The 20,268-nt window shown below is 39.5% G+C and overlaps 2 protein-coding genes across 4 annotated transcripts in view; one reads left to right on the forward strand and one right to left on the reverse strand.

Annotated features, from left to right (window-relative positions):
* Positions 1-4,853, reverse strand: part of RAB5A (RAB5A, member RAS oncogene family) — a 39,082-nt gene extending 34,229 nt beyond the window's left edge. Inside the window, exons 1-2 of the mRNA XM_051963265.1 lie at positions 4,761-4,853; positions 1,741-1,996 (exon numbers count right to left, since the gene is read on the reverse strand). Coding sequence (XP_051819225.1) covers positions 1,741-1,903 — 163 coding nt within the window. The 5' untranslated portion in view covers positions 1,904-1,996; positions 4,761-4,853. The remainder of the gene's footprint in view (positions 1-1,740; positions 1,997-4,760) is intronic.
* Positions 4,854-6,269: 1,416 nt separating this feature from the next.
* On the forward strand, positions 6,270-7,856 carry LOC127539209 (keratin-associated protein 5-3-like). 3 transcript variants are annotated; one of them, XM_051963268.1, is made up of 3 exons: positions 6,270-6,373; positions 6,413-6,451; positions 6,491-7,856. In XM_051963268.1, exons 1-3 carry the CDS (start codon positions 6,270-6,272, stop codon positions 6,801-6,803), a joined length of 456 nt encoding a protein of 151 aa, XP_051819228.1. In that variant the 3' UTR covers positions 6,804-7,856. The 3 variants fall into 3 exon arrangements, with proteins under 3 accessions (XP_051819228.1, XP_051819226.1, XP_051819227.1); XM_051963266.1 differs by having other exon boundaries at positions 6,270-6,451; XM_051963267.1 differs by having other exon boundaries at positions 6,413-7,856.
* Positions 7,857-20,268: the final 12,412 nt, after the last annotated feature.

A 20,268-nucleotide genomic window follows, 5' to 3' on the forward strand; every position in this document is an offset into this window, starting at 1 on the left:
CAGCATATGTATTGTTCAGACAAATTACTACAAATAGTAAGAATAACAAATAATCTTAAAAGGTTGAGAAGATTACAAATAGGCCCAAAATGCAGAGCTGAAATCCAGTCCCAGACATTTCCAAGTTGTGTGATCCTAGACAAGTCACTCAACCTCCAATTGTCTGACAAAAAGATAGCCCAGAGAAAGAAATGCTATCCCAGATCTCTGTCAAGGAAACCCCAGGGGCAGTCGGTGCCCAGGATCGCTAATTCTTGGACATAACTGACCAACTAAACAATTTACAGTTGAAGAAGCTGAGGCATGCTTGGTTACAAGATTTGCTCAGGGTAAATGCCTGAGGCCAAATTTGAACTTAGGTTTTTCAGTCTCTGGGCTCAGAGCCTATTCACTGAGCCACCTTTCTGCTCATAATTACCCACATAGTAAGAAAATGCCTAGCACCCACTGTCATGGGAATTTAAATGTCAGTTTATGTTGTGATTTGCACTATCTAACACAGGAGATGTTAAGGAAACTATAAATCTTTATAGCAAGTATTCATCACTGAAAGTTAACTAATACAAAGGACAAAATGTTAAAATGGAAATGTAAATAACACTTAGCAACATTAAACAGTTCAAAGGAGGAATTATTATCAAATGAGATAATACAGAAGTTTATGTTGCCATATTTGAAATTTATTACCAAACTAAGCAAATTAAGGAGGGAGAAGGGAAGAGAACTCTACAAGAGAGCTTAACCTTTACTACTATTGAGTCCTATTTATATCTTAGAACCTTCAATATTATATATTTTTAAAAACTCCATTCCTAAAGAAATATGGAATTTTAAAATTTGTCTACCAAGAAGTTATCTAACAACTGTATAAGCTGGGATTGACTGCCATTAGAAAATGTACAGGCACAGGGCAAAATATGTTAATTTATTTCCTAAACAACTTAAAAAAAAAAAGACAATGTTAAGCGAAAAATCAAATTTTAAGCAGAGCTGAATTATACCTTAGAGGCTATTGGATCATATTTCCATCATTCTAAGTAGAAAGTATCCAGCTACTTTTAGAAATTCTCCCCATTAATTTGGAATCACATACATTTACACACTTTGCTTCTCCCACTTGTGTTTTAGAAGTGATTTTTTATGGCTATTCAACTGGAGTATCTAAAAGTATTTACTAGATGGGGGAAAAGTCTGAGAAAAATTAAGTAAATTTTAGTCATCAGGTTAGCCATAAAGCAGGTCTTTAGCAACCAAGTCTTGTATTCTTTCTAGTATAGCACACTGCTAAAGCCAAAAATACAATGGAAATCTGTTATTTTAGGAAGAACCCGAGAGCTTTGGTTTAAATTCTGCCTCCAACACTGCTAACCAGGGGAATACCATGTGAATTACTTTACCTCCCGAAGCCTCAATGAGGGGGGTGGACATGACTTTTCTTTCTAGTTCTAAATCTACAATCTTCTGTAGAACCTTCTGTACCCTGCAACATGGTAAACCTAATGGAATCAAAGTAAAATAATATACTTATTTCATAACTAAGTGGCTTCTGTGACTGAATTACTTACAAGACACTAGACACATGCACCCCTTTACCCACCATTCATAAGGGAAGGTACTTATATTTTACTTAAGAAAGGTATCAGCCATAAAAATTATAAATAACAAAGGTCACAAAAACATGATTCAAGTCAAGTGTATAAATCAAAATAAATTCAGTAGGGAAAAAAAAAGTATTCTCACCCCCAATGGTACTCTCTTGAAATTCATGAAATTGGCCCTTCACAAATCGAAGTACAAGACTTGATTTTCCAACAGCAGATTCGCCAAGAAGTACTAGTTTAAACTGGCAAATTTTATTCCCAGTATTTGGCCCATTGGGTCTTGTTGCTCCTCGATTAGCCATGTCCAAATTAGAATAAAGTCCCTAACTTCAGGTTTTTAAATGGTAGACTTCCAGGATGCAAGTGTCAATATTTTTCTTTCTACTGGCAATAACCTGTTAATCAAAAGCACAACGAATATCAAATTATTAATGTAGGAAATTATAAAACATCAAATAAAAATAAATCTTTAATGACTACAGTTTAATATTTCATGATAATTAACTTGATTTTCTGAATTTTATTTATTTACAACATTTTACTAATTTTAATTCCACAATTAAAAATGTTAAAGATTATAATTTTTGAAAATCACCTCTGTGTTACTGTTGGGGCATTTTATTGCTATGAAAATGTGTTTAGCTTTTCATCAATAATTGCAGATAGATTGCTACAGATACATTTTCAATAATATCTTGTACAACAAATATAATAAACATATAGTTTACAAATTTTAAAATCACCTAGGAGTATAGGTAGTACAGTGGTTTAAATAAAATTATTGTGGTAGAAAAACCACTCCATCCTATTTCTTTTCTCTTTACAAACTATTTCTTAAACTTAAATATTAGTGAACAGCATTATTTGAGGATGACAGCAAAAATTTTTCTTCCAACTTTAACCCCAGACCTGTTACCTTCTCTACATAGTATACTTAGGAAGTTATTGAACTTTGATACCTCTAAGTATTTTTGAGGCACTGTTCTAGTAAGGCTTGCATTCAAGCACTGTTCAACTCCTACTCTCAATGATGAATAAATATTATCTATTGTTCTAAGAAGACAGCCAGGTAGTTTAGTGTATCTAATGCTGGGCCTGGGGTCAGGAAGACCTGAGTTCAAAGCCAGTTCAAATCCTTAGACACTCACTAGTTGTGTGACCATTGCAAATCACTTAACCTGTTTGTTTTAATCCACTGGAGAAGGAAATGACAAATCACTCCAGTATCTTTGCAAAGAAAACGCCACAGAGGGTACAGAAGAGTCAGACATAAGTGAAAAACAAATTGTTCTTAGTCCATAAAACCATGTGAAATCATCTATCTACAAAAATTATTCTTAACTAATGGGACTTACTTAGGTATCCACATGGTGAGGACAATAATTAAATGCAAATGCACTAAGTAGACTTAAAATGCAGTAACACACCTATCTAGGATATGACGGCGGTAACTGAAACACTCCAACATATTGTGCTATGGTTTGTCAAAATGCACATTAGATTACTGAGCAAGAATGTTATGTTTAAACTTGTTAGTTATCTAACAGTAAGCCCTTTGAGGGAGAGGAAGATTTCTTTGGTCTATATACATAGTGCCTAGCAAATAGAAGCACTTGTTAAATGCTTCAAGTCAACAAGCATTTATTAACTATCTACTATCTGTATATTAGGTGTTTAAATGCTGGCTTATTATCAGATACTATGCTAAACTGGCATAAAAAAAATCTGAGTTGGAAAACTTAAAGATGAATAAATTACTGTGGTAATTCCATAATTTACATCAAAAAGCCAGATTTATATAAAAAAAAAATCAACCTAGGCCTTTTAGACTGTCAGTAACAATAGTTAATAATAATAGCTAACATTTCTGTAGCAGTTTACAAATAAATATCTCATCTTAACTTAACAACCTTGAATTGTTAGGTGTCACTATTCCCATTTTATAGACAAATAAAATGAAGCTAGAAAAATTAAATTTCTCCAACTGCCAGTCCCATACGCTATCCACTATCTGACCTAGAAGCTTCAACACTTTGGGACTTTAAAGGCATTCTACTGACAAAAAAATGGAGGTTTGCATTTCACACTGTGACTTTTGTTATTTAAGTTTACTGTTTTCTAGTTAGCAAAAAAGTTATCAGAAAGACTTAATCCAATTTAGTTGGGCAGCATTAAGTAAAAATAAAGACATGCTACACAAGATATGGCTCTCACAACACATCACTCATCTCTACAAGAATATTTAAATTATTTATCATAATATTTTAAGAATGCAAAAAGATAGCTAAGTGGATGATAACTTATCATAGGTATTTCCTCCCGCCCCCATTCCAACAGATTTTAAAAACAAGTTCGAAGCACTAAAAATATAGACACGGTAGGAATCGCTAATTTTTTTTGGTTCATGACAATGGCCAACAATGATATAGCACTTTAAGGTTTGCAAAGCACTTTCACAAATATTACCTCATTTTATCCTCAAACACAGACCAGGATAGCTTATCTATAATTTCTTTAAGTACCACAACATTAAAAAAAAAATCTTTTTAGAAGGGGTGTGGAGTCAGCATTTCATCAGTGAGTAAACTGGGTGTTTGCTCTCCACCTCGGCAGAGGTAACTCCCCCATGGAGGGCCCGGAGAGGACTTATTATTTTTTTTTTTTTAAATCCACAGGGTTCGCCGTACAAAGCAAGCTTTTTGCATTACAGACGACACCGTTTTTCTCTAAGTCTCTCCACCCAAGCGGGGTTCCTCAAACACTTTTCCCTACATCCTCTCACAGCCCAACAAAGACCTGGACTAGATCAATCCGTCCCATCCCCATTTTGCACAGAAGGAAACTGAGGCCCGGAGAGATTCGGGGGCAGAGCATTGCAAAGGTTTGTCGGCTCCGAGCTCCGCAGAGACACAAGGCCCTCACTCCGCGTTAACCCCAAGGGAAGCCCAACAGGTGGACGATGAAGTACGGGCTGGGAGGCTCCGGGGACTACCCGGGGCGGTTCGGTCGGCCCATAGTGCCCTTCCCGACCTGGACCGGCTATCCGGGGCTGGGGAGGGCCTCGAGCCGCCATCTTGGGCCGGGAGCAGGGACACCGGTCGGGTCGGGCCTGCCCTGGGGCCCGTGGCCAGCTCGGGACGGCGCGGCTCCGTTCATTACCTGGCGCGGCGAGGCCGGCGACTCCTCAAGGACGAGGCCCGGGGCCGGCGTCTCCTCTGCGGCCTGGCTGCGCCTCCTCGCGCCGCTCCCTCCCTCAGACTGGCCGGTGCGGGGCTCGCGCCGCTGGGGCCGCCCCTGTCGGGCTCCGTCCCCGCCTCCCGCCGCTCCTCCCCCTCGTCCGGAGCCGGGCGCCCACGGCCGCCGCCGCCGCCGCAACCGCTTCCTCCTCCGCCCCTTCCTCCTCCGGCTCCCCTGGGCTCAGCCGCCGGGCGCCTTCCGAAACCAAAACACAAACACCAGTTCCAGTGCGGCCGCCACTTCCGCCCCACCGGCGCCGACCCCGCCGCCGCCGCCGCCACGTCCGCGCACGTAGCGCGAGCCGTTTACGTCACTTCCTTTTCCCCAGGCCCGTCCAACACCTCCCATTTCTTCCTTCTGCTAGTTTCGGCCCCGCCCCTCTCTGGACTCGGCCTAGCTCTAGCCAGCTTGCTTTCCTTCCCCCAGCTCCGCTCTGCCGCGGCTGGGCCCGGAGCTTTGCGGTGTGGTGTCGACCCCTCTCGGGCTACCCAGCTCTGCTCTCGCCTCGGACGCTTTGCCCTCAGGCATAGGCTCGGTCCTGCGGGGACGGGAGGGCGGCGGAGGGAGTCTAGTTATGAAGGGTGAGGGAGTCCTAGACTTCCACGGACGCGGCGCCCAGGGCCAGCCGCCGCGACAAGCCCAAGAGCAGACCTCTGCGTAGCGCTTTAACGCGTTACAAGCGCCGTTCCTCACCCTGGCAGGCGCCGTTTTTAGCTCCGTTTAAAAGACGGCGGAACAGGCTGCGAATGGTGAAGCGACCTGGCCAGTGCTCCTTAGTGTCTGAAGCCGGATTCTAATTCCCTCCCCCCAACTGCGCATCCGCTAGGCTAGCCGGCCGCCCACGGTGGGAGGCTGGCCGGCCCTGCCTTCTGGGAATGGACTAATAGGGCAAGGCCGTGTGCAGAGCCCAAGAGGGTCAAATACAGAGCTCTGGGCTGGGGGGGGAGGGGCAGTCCTTCCGCGGCTGCTCGGGGGAAGCTGAGGGCCACGCCAACTGCCCAGCGGACGGAGCCGTCAGTGGATGTGCATCTAGTGCCTAGGACGTGCAGGGTGTGCCTAGGCTTTGTAGGGTGCAAGGTGTGCCTAGGGTGTGTAAGCATGGCTAGGGTGTTCGGGGTGTGGCAGGGTTATGCAAGTGTGCCTAGGGGTGCAAGGGGTGCAAGCATGGCTAATGTGTGTAAGGCATGGCTAGGGTGTGCAGTGTATGGCGAGATTGTGCAAATATGCCTAGAGTGTGTAGTGTACAAAGTATGTCTAGGTGTGCAAGTGTGCTAGGGTGGCTCAGGTGAGAAAGGAAAGGCTAGGGTGTGCAGGGCATGCCTAGGGAACGCAGGGCATGCCTAGCTAAAGGGTGCAGAGTGTGCCTAGGAGTTGTAAGGTGTTCCCAGGAGGTGCAAGGCGTGCCTAGGGTATGTGGGGCATAGCAAGATTATGCAGGCATGGCTAGGGTGTGCAAGGCGTCGGGAGATTGTGCAAGTGTGCCCGGGGTGTGCAAGGCGTGAGGAGATTGTGCAAGTGTGCCCGGGGTGTGCAAGGTGTGAGGAGATTGTGCAAGTGTGCCCGGGGTGTGCAAGGCGTGGGGAGATTGTGCAAGTGTGCCCAGGGTGTGCAAGGTATGGCGAGATTGTGCAAGTGTGCCTGGGGTGTGCAAGGTGTGGCGAGATTGTGCAAGTGTGCCCGGGGTGTGCAAGGTGTGAGGAAATTGTGCAAGTGTGCCTGGGATGTGCAAGGTGTGAGATTGTGCAAGTGTGCCCGGGGTGTGCAAGGCGTGGGGAGATTGTGCAAGTGTGCCTGGGATGTGCAAGATGTGAGATTGTGCAAGTGTGCCCGGGGTGTGCAAGGCGTGGGGAGATTGTGCAAGTGTGCCCGGGGTGTGCAAGGTGTGAGATTGTGCAAGTGTGCCTGGGGTGTGCAAGGTGTGGTGAGATTGTGCAAGTGTGTCTAGGGTGTGCATGGCGTGCCTAGAGTGTGTAGTGTACAAGGCATGACTAGTGGGTGCAAGGTGTGCCTAAGATGTGTAGGGTGTAGCAAGAATGTGCAAACATGGCTAGGATGTGCAGGTGTGACTGAGGTGTATAGGTGCAAGGCCTAGCTAGGAGGTATAAGGGGTGCCTAGGGGGTGTAAGGCACTGCACATTCATTAATCATTTCCCAGAACCAGCTGTTCCCCAGCTTCTTTGTCTGTGTTTATCTTCATTAGATTGTAAACTCCTGGAGGGTCAGGGACTGTCTTTTGCCCATTTTTTTGTATCCTCTAGCTAATTTGCAGTGTTTGGCACTTAGTTGTAATGACCGCGTATTTAAAGTCAGCCGGAGTCAGGAATTCAGGTTAAGGGGAAAATCTTCAATATTTATTGAAGCGAAGAGGTGAATAAAGATTGCTATAGCAAATATAGGCAAGAAAGATTGCGATAGCAAATATAGGCAGTTGCGACAGGAAGCCAGCTAAGAGAGAGCGACGCGAGCCGAGGCAACCATGGAGGCAACTGTGTCGGCAACTGTGGCAATGGCCGTCCCAAAGGTCTCTCCTCCCCTTCCTTCTCCACTCCCCTGCCTCCACCCACCAAAATCGTCATTTCCTATACAACACATCAGGACTTGCACAAAGAGTGGGTGGGGGCCATTCTCTCTCCAAGCTTATCTATTAATAGAGTATGGTCCAATTACTATTTAGCCTCATGTGCTTGGGACCTCAGTGCATCAACTCAAGCCTCAGCCCATTACACTTAGTAGTTGCTTAATCAAGATTGATTATTGATAAAAAGAGGTATAAAAAACCTGACCTTATTTGCAAGGAGGATTAACAAGATTGTAGAATTTGAAAGTTGTAGGGCAGACTGGAGGTCTTGTTTATCCCCAGAGCCAAAGGAACCCCTTCATCTGCTGGGGTAGACTAAATGCATGCAAATGCCTTCCAAGATACTACCCCCTCCCTCAGTCCAGTCATTGAGGCCCCTCACCCTTGGTGTTATCTTGTACTCCCCACACTCACTATAGAAATACATTATTTATCTGTGACTTGTCTTTTCTGTCTTTGTGACATTTCTTTTATGCACACACATAATCAGTTTTTCTGGCTTCCTTCAAGACAACTGAAATCTGATATATGTGTGTATGCATACATACATGCACATAAACACTTGTACACATGTATATGTAATATGTGTTCACTTAGCTACCACCCTAATTTATCACTTCTTTTCTGACTATTTCAAATAGCCTTCTAATTGCTATCCCTGCCACTGTTTATTTCTTTAATTCAATTGTCAAAGTTATTTAACAATAATCAACTTCTGTCAGGTACCTATTATCTGCAGGATCAAATATAAATCCCATTTGGCATTTAAAACTCTTCATATCCTGGCCTTTTTTAATGTTTCTCACCTTCTTACAGTCTGCTGATCTACATACACTATATGATCTAACCTTATTGACCTATTTACTGTTCCTTGTTCTCATGACACTCTACCTCCTGTCTCTATGCATTTGTGTTGGCTGATGTGCTTGCTTACTTTTGATTATTAGTTTTTCGGGCTTCCTTCTAGGCTCAGCTCAAATCCCACCTTTTGTAGAAGCCTTTTCTAGTTCTCTGCTACTACCTACATATCTCAGATTACTCTCCATCTATTCTTTATTTTGTATCTGCTGCTGCTGCTAGTACAACTACTACTATTACCATTACCAGTGCTGAAAATAGCTAGAATTTATTTAATGCTCTTTAGAGTTTTCAATGTAATTGCTTATTCAATCATGTTCAACTCTTTACAACCTCATAGAGCATAGCCTGCCAGGCTCTTCTTTCTCTCCCCCACTAGGTCTCAAAATCTGTCCAAGCTTATGTTCATTGTTTCTATGACACTATCAATTCATCTTGTTTTCTCTCCTGTCCTCTTCTCCTTTTACCTTCAATTTTTTCCAACATCAGGGTCTTTTCCAGTGATTCCTGTTTTCTCATTGAAAGGCCAAAATATTTAAGTTTCCGTTGAAGTATTCCAGTATTCAGCTCCAATGAATAGCCTGAATTAATTTCTTTATTGACTGATCCCCTTGTTGTCCAAAAGACTCTCAAAAGTCTGTCTTAGCATCACAATTCAAAAGCATCAATTTTGCAATATTCAGTTTTTCTTTTAGTTCAACTCTCACAGCCATGTATTGCTATTAGGAAAACCATAGGTTTGATTATATGGACCTTTTGTCAGCAAGGTGCTATCTCTCCTCTTTTGTATGCTGTCCAGATTTGTCAGAGCATTCCTTCCAGTAAGTGTCTTTTAATTTCATGGCTGCAGTTGCTGTTTTTCAGTGATCTTGGAGCCCAAGAACATAAAACTGTGATTCCATTTCTTATTCCTCTATTTGTCAGGAAGTGATGAAACCAGTTGCCAAGAACTTAGTTAAGTTTCAAATCAGCTTTTATACTTTCTTCTTTCACTTTTGTTAAGTCTTAATATCTCTTGATTTTCTACCATCAGAAAGGTATCATTTTTATAACTAAGATTGTTGATATTTCTCCCAGAAACCTTAATTCTGGCTTTTGGTTCATCCAGTCTGGCATGTTCTATGTTACATTCTGCACATGAGTTAAATGAATAAAATGTCAGTATATAGAGCCTTACAATTGTACTCCTTTCACAATATTCAAAGACTCAAGTTGTTCCATAGTCAAATCTAACTTTTGCCTCTTGACCTGTATACAAATTTCTCAGGAGAAAAGATAATCTTGTACTTTCATATCTTTGAGAGTTTGCCACGTTTTATTGTGATCAACATAGTCAAAGACTTTGGTTTAGTCAGTGAAGCAGAAGTAGATTTTTTTCTTCTGGTACTCTCTCCATAATCCAATGAATATTGACAATTTGGTTTCTTGTTCCTCTGTCTCTTTGAAAACCAGCCTTCTCTTTTGGTAAATTTGTGTTCACATATCACTAAAGCTTAGCATGCACCATTTTAAGCATAAATAAAAGGAAAAGGAAAACTATATCCAATTCAATTGCAGAATTCCAGAGAATAGCCGATGTGTGAAATGAGTACAATTGTTTGGTAATTTGAACATTGCCCTTACTTTAGGATTGAGACATAAACTGATTTTTTCCAATCCGGTGGCCACTGTTGAATGTTCCAAATTTATGGACATAGTGAGTGCATCACTTTATAGTTTTTGGATTTTAAATAGCTTAGCTGAAATTCTATCATCTTCACTAATCTTACTGTTAGCAGTGCTTCTCGAGGCTCACTTGTCTTCATATCCAGGATGTCTGACTCTTGATCAGTAACATCATTGTGGTTATCAATAATGTTATAACAATAATCTTTCTTGAATAGTACTTCTATTTTTGCCACTTCTTAAGGCCACTGCTATTTTTATCTTCTAGGATACTCATTTTTGAATGAAAATTTCTCTTTGATATCTCTAATTTTCTTGAGGAGATCTCTTGACTTTCCCATTCTACTGTTTCCTCTATTTCTTTGCATTGTTCATTTAAGAAAACCACCTTATCTCTCTGCCGTTTTCTAGAATTCTACAGTTTAGTTGGATATATCTTTTCCTTTTTTCTTTCCCTTTCCTTCTTTCCTAAGATATTTGCAAAGCCTCATCAGACAGCCATTTTGATTTCTTGCTCTTCTTTTTCTTTGGAATGTTTTTTGTTGTGCCTTTTCTGTCCATAATTCTTCAGACCCTCTATCCACCAGCTCTAATCACTTAAATCTATTTATCACTTCCATTTCATATTCATAAAAGATGTTACTAAAGTCATACCTATCTGGTCTGACAATTTTCTCTACTTTCTATGATTTAAGTCTGAATTTTGCAATAAGAAGTTGATGATATAAGCCACATTCAGCTCCAGATTTTAACTGACTATATAGAGCTTTTACTTCTTTGAATGCAAGTATGTTATCCATCTTATTTTAATATTGATCATCTGGTGATACCCATGTGTAGAATCACCTTTGAGGTTGTTGAAAAAAAGTGTTTGTTATGACCAGTGAATTACATGACAAAACTGATTAGGCTGCCCTGTTTTATTTTATACTCCAAGGCCAAATTTGCCATTATTCCAATTATCTTTTGATTTCCTACTTTAGCATTCCAATCCCCTATGATGAATATGACTTTTTGTTTTTGAGAAGATGTTATGGTCTTTATAAAACTGGTCTGTGGCCTCTTCAGCATGATTGGTTGGAACATAGATTTATATTACTGTGATATTGGATAATATTGTCATTTTTGTAGTGCTTTTGTTGACTACAATAATTTTTTCTAAGGGATTTTTGCTCACAGTAGTATATATAATGTTTACCTGAATTGAATTTACCCCTTTCTGTCCATGTAAGTTTACTGATATCCAAGATCCTGATATTTAAACTTTCTATCGCCTGTTTGACTACATCCAACTAAGCTTGTTTCATAGCTCTTAAGACTCCAAAGTTTGTAATGGTTGTTACAAATATGATCTTATTTCATTCTCACAACAATTCTAGGTGTTATCATCACCCCCTCTACAGATAAGGAACCGAGGCAAATTGAGGCTGACTTACGTAACTTACTCATAACCACATACCTAGTAGGTACCTAAGGCAGCATGCTGACTCAAGACCTCATGAATCCAAGTCCAATGCTTCTCACCTATCTATTTTCACGCTGTCTTCCCCTTTAGAATATAAACTCCTCCAGACCAATGGCTGTTTTTTCTTTGTACAATTAGCTTGTACCACCAAGAGGCACTTAATGAATGCCCCGATTGATACATTCCCACAGACACCCCCACACCTGAAATACAAGGTATTTTTAGGAGGGGAACGACTATAAGAATGGGGAATTGGTGTGGAGGGGGGCATGGGGCAGGAAGGTTATGGGGATGGAAGGAAGTAGGGGGAGATCAGGAAAGACTTCATTTGGAAGGTGATTAACCTTGAAAATTAGGGATTCCAAGGAGACTAGGAAATGGCAGGGAGGTTGGAACTTTGTTGAGTGAGCAACAGAAAGTGGGAGGGAGGGGAGTAATGTGTAAAAATTCAAAAAAGAAAAAAGTGGGTGTGAAGGAATAGTGTGAAATAAACTAGGAATACTTGGATTCAAGCCTGGCCTCTGACACTGGCTGCATCACTCAGCAAATCATAACTTTTCAGAGCTCCAAGCCACTCTCCAGATAAATTATTGATAAGGTACTAACCTATGTTGATAGAGGGAGGTTCCTCTTCCATACTCTCCTTTATCAGTAAAATTCCAGATCCACTCCCTGTCCTGTAGAGAATAACAGGAATGGAGAAACACAGTGACAAGGAGGTCAGAAAAGCTGCTTGATGTATCACAGAATTATCACATTTGAGAGTTGGAAGGACTCAGTGCAATAGAAACATGGCAGGGGCTGTCCAGCCTGTTTGAAGATCTCCATGGAGGGGAAGCGCATGCACAGCCTCTCCACAAAGCTCCATTCCACTGGTGCCTCTCATCTTGGCAGTATTTCCTGACCTTCAGCCTAAATTAGGCTCTTTGCAATATGGATCCATCACTCCTGGTTCTTCCCTCTGGGGCCAAACCAAATAAATCTAAGCCCCCTTTCATATATCAACCTATCAGATATTTAAAGTCAGCTATCATATATACTTGTCTTTTCCAGCCTATATATGCTTACAACTGCATTTTAGAAAGATTGGTTTTGGGCAACTTGTAGAGAAAGAACTGGGTGAGTGGAGGGATAGAAAGCAATGAAACAAAGCTACCATCATTTGGATTATTGGGAAACTACTTTTATCAGAATAAATACTGCTTTCCTAAGTGGGATGTCTTTTATGGCTCTGTTGATGACTCAAATGTCTATCAAATTCTAGATACACATAATGCACATAAATGTCAAGCAGGAAGCATTTAGGAAGTTCCTAATATGTGCCAGGCACTATGTTAAGTACTGTGATTACAGAAAAGCATGAAATAGCCCCTACGCTTTTTTAAAAAAAAAAATTATTTCCAAAGCATATGCATGGGTAATTTTTCCAACACTGATCCTTGCAAAACCTTTTGTTCCAAATTTTCCATTCCTTTCCCCCACCCTTTCCCCTAGTGGCAGAGAGTTCAATTTATGTTAAATAGGTTGAAATAGATGTTAAATCCAATATTTGTATACATATTTATACAGTTATCTTGCTGCACAAGAAAAATCAGATCAAGAAGGAAAAAAACTGAGAAAACAATGCAAGCAAATAACAGTGAGAATGCTATGTTGTGTTTCACACTCAGCTCCCACAGTCCTCTCTTTTTGAGTGTAGATGGATGGTTCTCTTCATCACTGCACAAGTAGAACTGGTTTGAATCATTTCATTGTGAAGAGAGCCATTGATCATCGTATAATCTTGTTGCCACGTAGTGTTCTCCTGGTTCTGCTCATTTCACTCAGCATCAGTTCATATAAGTCTCGTCTCTCTGAAATCAACCTGCTGGTTGTTTCTTACAGAACAAAAGTATTCCATAGCATTCATGCACCACAATTAATTAAGCCATTATTGGGGTAGGACAATATTGAACACACATGTTTTGGAAGAAAGATAATTAGTAAGGAAAGTGGATACTGGCCTTTAGATTCTGAAAGCCAGATTCTTCTTGTAGGTTTTATTTGAACTGAGTGTACAAGTGAGGATTCTACAAAGCAGATATGAAGAGGAAGGTCATTTTAGGTATGGGGGACAGCCCATAATAAGCATAGTGAGGGAGAAAATTGCTGTTTGGTTGGATTACAGATTGTGGGAATGAGGTTAGAAAGAGGTTGGGGTTTGTTTTAAAGCACTAAAAGCCAATTTATATTTTACCCTGGGAACTACACTGGCAATTGGATTATTGATTGGTACACAGAGTTCTGGGGCAGTCAGCAGGCCATTGTAATAGTTTAGGGAAGAAAGAAGGTCCTAAGCTATGTCTGTGTGAGGAGTGAATATATGTATGTATAGTTATGAGCTGTCTATCAGCAACATTGGCTGAATATATTAGATATATTCCTATACCTATTGTTCTGTAAGAAATGACCAGCAGGATGAATACAGAGAGGACTGGCGAGACTTACATGAACTGATGCTAAGTGAAATGAGCAGAACCAGGAGATCATTATATACCTCAACAACGATATTGTATGAGGATGTATTCTGATGGAAGTGGATCTCCTCCATAAAGAGAGCTAATTCCATTTCAATTGATCAAGGATGGACAGAAGCAGCTACACCCAAAGAAAGAACACTGGGAAATGAATATAAACTGCTTGCATTTTTGTTTTTCTTCCCGGGTTATTTCTACCTTCTGAATCCAATTCTCCCTGTGCAACAAGAGAACTGTTCAGTTCTACACACATATATTATATCTAGGATATACTGTGATCTATTTAACATGTAAAGGACTGCTTGCCATCTGGGAGAGGGGGTAGAGGGAGGAAGGGGAAAAATCGGAACAGAAGTGAGTGCAAGGGATAATGCTGTAAAAAATTACCCTGGCATGGGTTCTGCCAATAAAAAGTTATTATTAAAAAAAAAAAAGAATATATCTAATACCACCATAATGCAAAAATTTGAATTCTAAAGTAGACTTATGCTCAGATGTTTGAGGGGTAAACTACTTTTGACTACTCTTGATTTGTTCTAAAATGTGATTTGTATTAGTCATGATAATACATTTGGGACTCCACCAAGAATCAGGAAATTGGGTGTGTCACGTTTTGCCAATGCAAACACTGTCAGCAATTTCATAAAAGTCAATGTAAGGATATTTGAGGGGGAAAAAAACCCATAAGTAATATAAAGGATATTTATAAGTTATAATATTGAAGCCTCTTTCATTGTAAGTATGTTTAAAATGAGTATTACATGAATATGTTCAAAAAGTATATGTACTGAATGTACCCAAGTAATTGAGGCAAGTCCTTGACAACTAAAAAAAAAAAATCTTTCCATGTGGAATCTTGCTACTGCTAGCATTTTTATGCCTATTCTCTCAGGTATTCCTTCCTCATTTGTGACCAATAATTTCTTTTCTAAGGTCACCTGTCCTTTATAAATATCTTTCATAATATAAGCCAGTACAGTCATATAAATGACTTGCCTGGGATGAGTCCTGTCTAGTGATAAACACCTTTAGTATTCAGGATTCATTTTTAGAAAAGTAGAAATAATCACAATGATTCTGCTTTTCATGTTGCTCCTCTGATTTCTATTTCCTTTCTATAAGATAGCTTAGTAAAACTTTGTAAAAAATATCAGGGAAAACATGAATGGGGGAAATTACAATATTTGTACTACTAGCTCAAACTAAAAAAAATTAATTTCCTTTGATTATTTAAAACCATTATTTGAGATTGAATCCAAGGTTTCACTGGTCTGTCAAAGAAATTCATGACACAAAAAAACTTAAACGTCCTAAATTAGGAAGTTACTGCAATAGTCCAGGTTTCTTGTAATTAGAGAATGAAACAAGGAAATAGCCACATGAGTAGTAGAGAGAATCTGGTCAGCAAGAATGTCTTCTAGAATTGTACATGTTTAGCATATATTGCATTATTTGCTATCTGTAGGGATGGGGGAAGGGAGGGAGAAAAGTTTGTAACAAGATTTTACAAGGGTATATGTTGAAAATTATCTTTGCATATATTTTGAAAATAAAAAGCTATTACAACAAAAAATCTTCTAGAAGTTAATGTTATTTCTTGCATTTATTTGCATTTCCATATCTTGCATAATATGCATTTCTTTTGTGCTTCCACAGGGGTTGTCTAATCAGTGCTGCTGAGGCAACTGTTGTTATCGATCTCCTTACAGATCAGATGTTTGAGGGGTAAACTACTTTTGACTTTTGACTACTCTTGATTTGTTCTAAAATGTGATTTGTATTAGTCATGATAATACATTTGGGACTTCACCAATGAAGAGTTCTACTTTATTTCCAGGACGTGTCTTAGATGTGATCGAGAAATTCTCAATACCAAAAGCTTGCAAAAGGAGGTCAGGAGAGAGGCAGCTAGATGGTATGGAGAATAGAACACCAGCCCTGAAGTTCAAATTTGATCTCAGACACTCTTAACCCCAATTGTTTCAGGAAAAAAAACAGAATCAGGAGATACCAGCATATTCCAAAGAAACGTTCCCATTGGTCCTTGTCCTGAAGATAGAACTTGAACTTAGGTTCTACTATAAGATCAGCTTCGGTCTAATGCTCCATGCTGTTTCTCAGTTTAAGCATAACTTAAAATTTACAAATGACAAGCACAATGCACTTTGTGATAAAAATGTTAATTGCCTCGTGTCTTTCAAGTCTACCGAAAAAGTCTTGAAATTGAAAAAGAAGGTAGAGGAAGAAAATGACTCCCCCAAGCTAGATATTGTATATCGTTGTGACAGGAAGATCAGAACTAATGAAAATCAGAAACATACAAGATGAAACTAAAAAAATCTAAGGCCATCTATGTCTATAGAAAAGTATGTAAAATGAGAAAGGTGAATTAGAGCTTATAATACAAATTTGACTTAATGGTAATCACTGAATTCATGGTATTGAAACTGTGGGTCAGAAACCATTTAATAAAGACTGGAGAGATCTCTAGAAGCAAAGCAAAGTTTATTATACGTTCTTGCCAGAATCGGGCATCCCAGCCTTCGATCAGACAATCTAAGGGAGGAAGCACCCTAGGGTACAGGGTCAACGCTTTTAATCCCTAACGCAAATTCCCTTCCCACCACTGACCCTCATCCTTATTGGCTGAGGATCTTACATTCTAAACGCGGGAGCTACCCAAGAAATTGAACTTGACCAATAAGTACATAGTTGTCCATATTTGGCTGAAAGAGGGAGGATAACAAGAAGGAGACTTAAGTATGCCCTTAGGAAGATAGCAGAGAGCAGACTTTAAGTATGCCCTTAGGAGAATAGCAGGGAGGAGACACTTTAAATATGCTCTTGACTTAATGCTGAAAGTCCTTCAGGCCTACTCAAACTTTGAAATAGATGAAGCCTTACTCGATTTTCACAACTGTCTTGAAAGATCTCACCTTATCTCGTTCAAGACCTTTGACTGAATATGTCTTTGGAAATATAAAAGGAAAAAGGTATGGTTGGATAGGTAGTGAGCAGGAGGAAGAATAATATAGAATATTATGAATCATTATTATTTACTTCTGTGGACTCATTCTCCAATGGTTCATGTACAGTGTCTTCTACTTTCCCCATTTCTATGTTGAACTTTTGGTTACTGAGGAGCAAACCCTTCTTAACAATATTTGCTTCCTCAGTCTTTCCCTTCAACTCTTCAACTCTCACTTCCCAATACCTCCTCTAGATTTGTTCACTCCTTACATTTTTCCCTTTGGAATTTCTATCTACTCCATAATGAACAAACTTGCTTTCATCTTAAATCTCCCACTTCCATCTTAAAGTTCCCAGATCCTCAATCATGTCAACTCCCACAATCTGCTCTTGTACTCAGCACAGGAATAGTCATACTCTTGATCTTATCACCATCCTTAAGTATTCTACTTCAGTGTTTAAGAACTCTGATTGTGCTTTATCTGAAGATAATCTTTTATCTAGCTTTTCCTATGCCTTGTTTTTCTTCTTGAAATATACATATCTTCCATTCCAAACGTAACAAACACTCAATAAAATGGGCAGTTCCATATAGAACAAGAAAGAATTATAGGGCAGACTTCAAATGTTTTGTATCCATCTTTCCTGCCTTTTTAATAATTAATTCAACATATAATATTAAAAACTGCCTTGTAACATGATTGTTTCTGTCCTCTTTTATACATTCAAAAAATGCTTCAGGGACTTGTATTTCTCTTTTTTGGGGGGAAAGTATGGTGTGGTGGAGGGAAAAGGATGCTAAACTATCGTAATCTCTTATTCCCTTCCACTCAAAAACGAAATTGGGAAAAAAAAAGGTAAGGGAAAGCCTTGTAATAAATATTTAATCAACCAAAGCATATTCCCACATTGCTCTTGCCCAGTTTGTCATTCTACATCTTTAGTCCCTCACCTTTCTATCAGGTAACATGTTTTATCATAAGTCCTCTGAAGGTTGGTCATTGCATTTTCCATAATACTTATGTCTTTCAAAATTGTTTTTTCTTTAGTGTTGTTTTTGTATAAATTATAATACTGGTTTTCCCTATTTCACTCTGAATCATACAAATCTTTTAGGCTTCTCTGAAACTAGTCCTTTCATCATTTCTTACGGTACTATTTCACTATATTCACCTGCCATACTTTGACTAGTCATTCTCCAGTTGATGAGTACTCCCTTAGTTCTCAGTTCTTTGATATAACAAAAAGAGCTACTATAATAATTTTTGCATATATGGATTATTTTCATTCTTCTTTAAACGCTTGTATAGGTTTAATAGTAGTGTTGGTTTTCATCCTAATTTTTCCTTTTTTTGGTTTTCCTCCTATTTGACTGCTGATTCTCAGTCTTTTGATGGATTTTAATGTTACTTCCATTAACTGGGTATGTCACAAGTCCCTGTTCTAGATACTTTTTTTCTCTATAGTCTCTCTTCTGCTGGTCTCCAACTTCCAAGGGTTCAATTATCTCTAAGCAGATGATTCCCAGATTTATTTGTCCAACCCTAGTTCTGTATCAGCAATACCCAGGTACATATCTCAAATGTTTTCTCTCAACCAACACAGCCACCAACCTAGTCCAAGCCCTCATCCTGGACTGTTAAAACATCCTTACTTTTTAAATTTATCTTTTCTTTTTCTATTACCAAGATTTCCCTCTTTGTCTCTTCCTAGCACAAACAAGTAGATAGGAAAGAGAAATCATAATGGAATCAATAAGGATAAATAGTTTGCCTTTCTGTATGGGAACATGATACTGATAATTCCTAAGAATTTTAACATTATTAAGGCAATTAGGCGTATACATAGATATAGGGAATGTATGTAAATGGAAGGAAGGGAAGGAGGAAAAAAGGAAGGAGGATCTACTGTACATCTCATTTGAGATATCCAGCAAGGTATTTTTGATGCAGAACCATCCAATATAAAAAAGAATTATTTTTTTAAAGAAAGGAGGTAGATTCAAGATGATGGAGAAAAGTCAGGGACTCATCTGAGCTCTCCCAAATATTCCTCCAAATCCTTTAAATTCATAACTCAAAAAGAATTCTGGAGTGGCAGAACCCACAAATAGATGGATGAGACAGTTTTTCTAGCTCAAGATAACTTAGAAGGTTGGCAGAAAATGTTCCTCATTCTAAGTGAGAGTAAAGCACAGTTTAGTTCAAGCCTGCACTAGTTAGCCAGTAGAGAGCACATAGCAGACCTTGTGGGTGACTGAATTGGCAGTAACAGCTACTGGAGCTCTCAAGTCACAGATAGTAAGAGGTTGAATAACTGGTTAGAATGGGATTTTAGGGATCCCTTTGCTGGTATTGCTTGGATCTGGGTCATAGAGCTAGGGTGAGGAAGAACATACACACAGACAGCTTATAGCTGCAGAGAAGTGGGAACTCTCATCATAGTTCCAGAAAGGAAAAAGTACTTGTTTTTTCTCACGGATCAGAGCACAAGCCAGGAGAATAATAAACACATCTTTCCTAAGTCATACCTTAGAAGAACTGAAAATTTACACTAACTCTCTAATGGGCTGAAACTGAGCAGATGCAGTGAGGTCCAAGCACTTAAGGCTAATTATCAATTGGACAATACTCTATTAAGCATTTGCTTGGAAAATGGCCCACCCCCACCATTCGGTGCTGGTTCGATCTGTTGGCCTATAGAGAGATTTGGAGCAGGGAAAAAGGGGTGTAATGAGAAAGCCAGAGCGACTCCTGGCTGGATTCCTTTCCCCATCTCACTCACTTCGTATCCATTCACGTCCACAAAGAATAAAGATCAAAGACTTTTGCTGATCCTGACTCAGGCTGATTCTAAAGTATCCAGGGTGCTAATGTGGTCATCACAAACTCCTTACTAGCTCTGAAAATGGCTAGCAAACCTGAAGCTTAAGATGGTACCCCCTCCTTCCTGGGAACAGAGCCCAACTTTAATATAAAATTAAACATTAATTTATGAGCAGAGAACAACAATAACAAAAGAATTTGACCTCATAAAGTTCCAATGATGAGAGGGAAGATGAAAACACAAATCCAGAAGACAACAAAGTCAAAATTCCTATATTCAAAAATTCAAAGAAAAATGTAAGTTGTCTCTGACCTGAAAAGAATTCCTACAATAGTTCAAAAAGAAATTGAAAAATCAAATAAGAAAGGGAAAGGAAAAATTGGGAAAGTAAATGAAAGTGATGCAGAAAAAAATAAAGAAAAATCAATATCATATATGGTAAAGGAGGCATAAAAAATACTAAAGAAAATGCCTCCTCAAAAAACAGAATAGGTCAAATGGCAAAAAAAGCACAAAAATCCAATAACGAGAAGGTGTTTTTAAAAAGCAGAA

Source organism: Antechinus flavipes, chromosome 5, assembly GCF_016432865.1.
Source record: "Antechinus flavipes isolate AdamAnt ecotype Samford, QLD, Australia chromosome 5, AdamAnt_v2, whole genome shotgun sequence".
NCBI classification, from domain to species: domain Eukaryota; kingdom Metazoa; phylum Chordata; class Mammalia; order Dasyuromorphia; family Dasyuridae; genus Antechinus; species Antechinus flavipes.

What these genes read in the sequence shown, in the direction of transcription:
- LOC127539209 (XM_051963266.1), top strand. Translation starts at nt 6,270, where the DNA reads ATGCAGGCATGGCTAGGGTGTGCAAGGCGTCGGGAGATTGTGCAAGTG. An exon ending in GTGTGCCCAGGGTGTGCAAG is followed by an intron (nt 6,452 to 6,490) that starts GTATGGCGAGAT and finishes GGGGTGTGCAAG; the next exon opens with GTGTGGCGAGATTGTGCAAG.